Source organism: Vipera ursinii (assembly GCF_947247035.1).
Source record: "Vipera ursinii genome assembly, chromosome: Z".
Lineage (NCBI taxonomy): Eukaryota > Metazoa > Chordata > Lepidosauria > Squamata > Viperidae > Vipera > Vipera ursinii.
Window position 1 is genome coordinate 88,778,387 of NC_139517.1, and position 7,002 is coordinate 88,785,388.

At 50.4% G+C, this 7,002-nt stretch overlaps 1 protein-coding gene across 1 annotated transcript; it reads right to left on the reverse strand.

Moving 5' to 3' along the window:
- Positions 1-225: 225 nt before the first annotated feature.
- EVX1 (even-skipped homeobox 1) lies at positions 226-6,082 on the reverse strand (the record flags this gene model as incomplete). The annotated part of the gene is made up of 3 exons (XM_083376104.1): positions 226-759; positions 2,429-2,688; positions 5,617-6,082. The coding sequence occupies 3 exons, from the start codon at positions 6,080-6,082 to the stop codon at positions 226-228; spliced, it is 1,260 nt and encodes a 419-aa protein (XP_083232230.1).
- Between the last annotated feature and the right edge of the window lie 920 nt (positions 6,083-7,002).

The window sequence follows — 7,002 nt, forward strand, 5'->3', positions numbered from 1 at the left end:
AAGTTCCGCACCTCGCTTTGGCCAAGGTTCTTCCGCGGATTTGTACGCGTTAGAAATCCTCCCCATTTTCCAGGCTTACTTTCGTTTTGGTTTCCATTCCTTGGTGTCCAGTGACTGATGGGATTAAATATTAGGAGAGGAGCGATCACAGACTCTGGAAAGGAGTGCGGCCGGGACGGGGGGGGGGAGGGCGGGAGGAAAAGAGAGCAACCTGAGATAGGTCCTTTATCTGGTCAAAGGGACTTCTTCGCGCTGATCCAAGGGGACCGAGGAGGCCTTGCTCAGCACTGAAGGTGTAAACGTAAGAAAGGAGTCCGTCCGGGTGGTGGCCGAACAATTAAAGTCCGATCCCGAAGGCCGCTGGACTAGCCCGGTTGCCTGGCTCCCGTGACAAGCCAAACAGGAGCAGGGGCTCCCTCCGGCGCCGCTCAGCCCGTGGGTCGGACCGGCATAAAGAGAGGGGTGTCGGAAAGCGCACAGCAGTTCTGGTCGCGGGTAAGGGTGGGACAGGACGCGAAAGGTGTCCAGCGGCCTCAACGGGGAATTGAAGGGGGCAGCTGCAGCCGAAGCCGAAGCGGCTCCAAGACCCACATGGGAATAATAAGGCAGGGGCAGGTGGGAGGGGAAGGGGTAGGGCAAGTTGCCGGTGGCCGCCGCGTGGCTCATCATGTAGGTATAGAAAGCTGGATCCGCCGGGTGGGGCCAAGTCATGGCCAGGCGCTGCCTCTTGTCTTTCATCCGCCGGTTCTGGAACCAGACCTGGGATGGAGGAACAGACAGACAAAGCAAAGCAAGCTGAGTCGCCAGCAAGGCTGGGATCCCCCCACAATCCCCCAATCCACGCCCGAGTTCCTAAGGCCTTGGGTCGGCATCCTTTCCGGAGGCTGGGGGAAGACTCATCTGGGGAACGTGAGGCACCGACCAGGGGCAGCTTCCTCTGTCTGCTGAGGGGATTCAAGATTTCCATGGCATGGAGCCGTGTGCCCAGCATTTTCTCCCACACTACCATTCAAAATCAAACTGGAAGGCTTCATTATATTTATTGGTGTTTGCAATAATATACGTGCCAAATCTGCACAATTGTCGAGGAGTGGAATGGTTTGTGGCCCCCACATTGAAATAGAAATAAAATTATTGTGAAAGGAATAAATGAGTGAAAAAATATAGGAAAAGTGCAGAGAGTAGACCAGTCCTGCATGAGGTATGCAAATATAAGCTTCCCCTGGAACATCCATACTCTATATAGTCTTATACTCTTCCACAGTAGGTACAAAAAATATTCCCTTTCCTTTTTTCTTTTTTGGACACCTACATAAGTCTAGTGTAGCAGGCAATCAATGCTATTTTGATGATGATGATGATGATGATGATGATGATGATGATGATGATAATAATAATAATAATAATAATAATAATAATAATAATAATAGATTGCTTCCTATGTGCCTATCTCTTCTTTCCCAATTTTTAGTTTTTTATTTCAGAGAATCCTCATCTCTAAGATGTGCAGTGAAGCTAACAACCTGAATGACAGCCTGCCTGAGTGTATAGAAAATTCCTTAATAGGAATGCACTGAAGGTGAATCTTTAATATGCACTTTGAGAGGCTCAAAATTAGGCAATTCTGTTTCAGGGTAGGCAAAAAAATAAATAAATCCTACCTATAAGATTAGCTAGGAAATCTCCCTAGTTTTAAGGTGCTTATTCCCCAATCAATCTGCTCAACTGCTACTTTGTGTAACGATACAGATGTTATTTAAACCACTTAAATTAGGCATTAGAATGTTTCCATTCTAATAGTTAAAGCCTGACATTTAATTTTAAATGTAGTGATTTTGGAGTAAGTGTTATTGATTTCAGCAGGCCAGATAACAAGTTGATGCTCGGTGGAGTGGAGGAAGGGGGAGAGTTAAGGTGGACTCAAAATAAATAAACAAGCAAATTTGTATGTGGGGAGGGGGTTGATGACCTTCCCGATCATCATCTTAAGCACGTTGCACTACATGGAACTGATTTTTGGAAGTGGCTGACATTAAGTCCCTAAGAAACAATCCCTAAGGTTAAAGCTGCAGACCTAGTCACGCCTACCTGGAAAGAAGTTTGGCTGAAAGAAGAAACGAGATTTATTTCCCAGCAGAGGGCTAGTTGAAGACACCACCCCAGCCCCGCGCAGAGCTAGGGTACCTTCTAGCGTATCTTTACAACTGCGGATCAAGACCCACCATCACTGGAAACAATGCTGCTCTTGAAGCGATTTGACACTGGGAACTACGGGGGAAGTGGAAAAGACTTGGGCAGGGTCAAAAGACACCTGGATACGCTCCGAAATTTACGGAGGTTTATAGGTTTGTGGCCAAATATACGAGAAGCTTGGTGGACGCTTAAAGGGGGGTTGGGTTGATACTGAAGTCCCCGCATGCAAAAGTACCTTAATGGTGGTTTCGGGCAAGTTTAAGGCGGCGGCCAGCTCGCATCTTCTGGGTCTGGACACGTAATTTTCCCGGTAAAATTCTTTCTCCAGCCTCGCTATCTGCTCCCGGGTGAAGGCGGTGCGATAACGGCGCATTTGATCGCTGGCGCTGCAGGCCAGAGACCCCTGAGAACCTCCTCCTCCTCCTCCGCCACCGCTGCCCTTAGAGAGGTCGCCTCCGCTGCTAGGGCTCTCCGCTGAAGTATCTGAGCACTGACCTGAAGGGGAGAGTAAAGAGGAAGCCATCCAGACGGAGAAAGACAGCTAGAGCGCTCTGACGATGTTCTTCCCCCTCCCACATCAACTCGGGCAATAAGGTCACCAGGACAGCCTTTTGGAGCAGACCCTCGGGCCAGGGACTCTTCTCTAGGAGAAGAGGCATCCTGAGAGTTGGCAGGGCTGCTTCACCACATTTGAAATAAAGCAAGTTTGTCTCCTTTATTTCTGAAGATGCGGGACCCAGGCAGGTCTTTAATGTGGGAATACGAAGTGCTATATATAGTGTACAGGGTTGAAATGAATAGTGAATGCCTAGTGATAAAAACAAGCCTGGCTGGCAAGTGGTTAGTTGGGAAGTGGAGGCAGCACTGGGGGTGGGGGCTGCTATGACCTCAACCTTATTAAACTGGGCTGTTCAGATGTAAATACTGTAAGTCGCATGCCCCGCCAATCCACTGGGCTTGGCTGTAGGCACCTACGATCAGAGGCTACGTTTCCTTAGATGGAATGGGTTTTATTTTCAAGGCTTGAGCAAGTGATGAGTTGGCATTTCACCAGGCATGGTATTCCATGAAGAAAGGAAAAAAAATTGAGTTCTTTGACGATTATTCAGTGATGCCCACTGAATGCCGAATGTAGTGGCCCAATTCGTCGAACTCCCTTTTTTCTCTGCCTTTTAAGTTACAATTCTAAAAAAAAATACCTACCAAGGAGTAAATCCAATTTACTGTTCCTATTTGAACATGTACCGGTTTCTCTGCCCGCCTTTCTACTGAGGATACTGATTCATTCGATGCCAATCCCATTTTGTGATGTTTATATTGCACATATGAAACCGAAATCCCAGGCCCACACTCTGGAATAAATTACCCCTAAAATCTATCGGACATTACACTTTCCCGTAAATTCCCTTTTCCTGGACCCGTTTTATTCACATACCACATACCGTTTCTGGCACTGAGATTGCCATCCGATGCAAGGAAAGACACTCGGCTTCTGTTAGGAGACCTAAAGGGGAATGTATCCCGGCGTCCACTTGGACGCAGCGACATCTCTGGTCTGCAAACCTCTTTCCGGAAGCGGAAAGTATAGCATAGAAAGAATCTCCAACATTTATTTGGTAGCACCTGCCGTCAGAGGAACTTGGAAGAGTGGAATAAAAGTCCGACATTTCCCTTCCTGTCCTCCCTCCTCTCCCCCCTCCCCCCATGGAAAAGTGTTTTAAGGGCTTCTCGCCAAGAAAAGGAAAATCGTCACCGTTATTGTCCTGCACTTGATCAAATGGAGCTGAAACGTTTATGCTACGATAAGTGCCCTCAGCTGTCTGGGTTTGGTGCTACGGAAGCCTCATTCGACCGCCTTTCTGGAAGTCAAGGCATAGAAGATTCCATCTCCAAACACGTACACAGAACACCAGGGAGTAGGTGTTGGGTGCAGCGCATTACAGAACATATTGAAAGTGAATAAGCCACTGATACTCTCTCGGATTCGCCTTTTCTGTTGCGTGAAACAACTGGGACTCAAAGAAGCTGCCATGTCTCTCTCCAAGCCCCCCCCTCACTGCCAAGCTGCCCGCAATAACAGAATCGTGTCTATAAACGCCAACTACACACAACCGGCTCTTCCTCTCTTTCTTTATAGGGAATCGCGTGCCCCCACCCCGCCCGCCCTTAATATTCCAGGTGAAAGAAATTCCCAGAAGGAAAACAGGAGCTTTCACTCTGGGCGTCCTTCTCACAGGGTTGGGGGTTTAGGAAAGGAAGGGAAATGCGGGAGGGGATGGAAAGGCCCTCGATTTCGGACCCTTGCTTTCCATTGCAGACGGTTCTCAGGGTGTCCTCCGGAAACCAAAGGCGTTAAACCCCACGACCATTTCCGAACTGGCGCCATAAGACAGGGAAGTGAAGAGCAATTGGGGCCTCGAACAAACCTGCCAGGAAGACATGCGAACTACAGGGTGTGCAGTTCAGAAAAGGGGGGCAGGGAGGAGAGAGAAGAGAGAGAGAGAGAGAGAGAGAGAGAGAGAGAGAGAGAGAGAGAGAGAGAGAGAGAGAGAGAGAGAGAGAGAGAGAGAGAGAGAGAGAGAGAGAGAGAGAGAGAGAGAGAGAGAGAGAGAGAGAGAGAGAGAGAGACAAAAAGAGACAGAGAGAGACAGAGAGGGAGAGAGAGAACGTGTGTGGGTGGGTGGGTGGGTGGGTGGGTGTGATGTCGCCTATGCTGGTGTCTGCTTCTTCATTCGTCCAGGCATGCTGCAATTTTGCTAGGAAACATTGCTCGCCTGCTCTCATTCCTTGCAACACAACCTTTGGATAGGGCGGCCGGCAGGCGCGGATAGATGCTTTTGATCTTGCTGAAAGGTTAAGGAGGAAGCTTTCCTTTCCTGTTCCTCGGCAATAGGAAGGGGGCAGGGGGCACCACGCAGTCCTATAATCTTGAAAGGAGGGAGCATCAAGGAGGTGCTAGGCACAGCAATAGGGAAATAAAGAGAAGCTTCTGGGGGATTTATTGCAATCAAAGTCTAGGCTCGGGGGAGCGGGAATTCTGTAAAGCTTTTAATTCTTTGTTGCAGCGAGGATGCGATTTCACGTCCTCCAGTAACAGGTCGTTAGACTTCAAAGGGGGAGGTGTGTGTGTGGCTCATTGCAGATGCCTCTTGGTGGGCAATTAGAAATGGAAGCGACCAAGCCGCAGGATTTGGAGACTGGGAGAGGGCAGTTCAAAGAAGGAGGGGAGGAAAACAAAATGCAGGCGGCGATCCAGAAATCATCTAAGGCAGACTGAACAACCGGCTGCTAGTCGCCGCTTTGAAGCGCTCTGAGGACCGAGCCAAACAGCAGCTCTCGCCTTGTCCCGTCCCACCCAGCTGCGAGTCCAGATGGCTCTCTCCGGGGAGCTCAAGAGAAGGGAAGCGGGGAGGGGTCGGGTACCTTTGCTGTGCTGGAGGTGGTATTCCGCGTTGTCAGGGACGCAGTCCGGGGTGCAGCTCACCTCGATTTCCTCATAGAAATCCGATTCGGTGTCGGAACTGCTTTGGGGGCTTTTGGCGGGGGGAAGGCGCTGGAGAGAGGTCTGCTGACTGGCAGAAAGAAGCGCCGCTGCTGCGGACCGGTTCTCCGGGACCGTCCCTGGCTCTGGTAAGACTTCTACCTCCTCCTCTTCTTCTTCTTCCTCCTGGCCCTCTTCTTCCCGTTCTTCTTCTGCACCTCTTCCCGCTCCTCCATTCTTCCGGGAGGACAAGGAGGCAGCTCTAGGGGTCAAGCAAGTCCTGGCCATCATCTTGTCCTGTGGCTCCGGGACTCCCACGGCCCCTGCCATATTGGGCGCCCTCTTGCCAGCCAGAGGGCCACGCTGACATCCGTCCAGAAACAGCACCATCTCCTTTCCGGTTTCCATCGTGCGTGTCTTTTAAAGCAACCCAACCGGGTTCTCCCTCTGGCGTGCTGGCGTTCTTCCCCCCCACCACCCCACCCCAGCCTCCATCCACTCCGGGGAGCCTTCCTCCCCACTTCCGCCTGAGTTCTTCTTCTACCGAGGCGGAGGGGAGCCGCGAGCGGGGCGAGCTGGGGGGATGACCTTGTGATGCGAACGCTCCAGTGTGCAGCGCCGGCTCTGGGAGGGAACTCACCATTGCCCTCTTCTTTCTAATGCTGTCATCCCTTAAGAGTGCGCTCGTCATTACAGTTACCTCTGGTGACGCCACTGGCTTGATTGCGGCGGCGGGGGGGGGATAAATAGGAGCGTCTGCCGGCCGGAAGATGAAAAGAAGAGCCGGAGCGAAGAATTAAGGGGGGGGGCTGGAGAGGAGGGGGAAAGCACCAGGTGTAACCAGTGCAAGGGAAGGAGGCTGTAAGCAAAGCAGGCAGGAGAAAGGCAAGTCTGTTGCCATACTAGGTGCCTGTACCTGTTCGAGGTCTTCACCTTGAGAGGCCAACGGTTTCCAAGATGCCTTTGAAAACTAGGTTCAGACTTTTCATTCATGATGACCGAGGTGGCTTCTTGCGGTTTCTTTGACCCCTCTCTTTCTCCCCCCCCCCCCCACGCTTCTCTTTTGGCCCTTCTGGTTGGAGCTCCAGAATTAGTAGCAATCCTGGAAGGAGGGCGGCTTGACTGATGTCCTGCCTCCAGTGTGACGGTGGCTAATGATAACTTTATGTATATGAATTTTACATATGTATAAAATATGTATTTTTTTCCTTGCTTCAAGAGGGAAATCGACCAGAAGGTGATTTACATGTTTCAATCCTAGAAGGAAAAAAACTGTCAGCTACTAATTCAAAACCTCAAAGGTCTAGTCAGATTTGTGTTGAATGTAT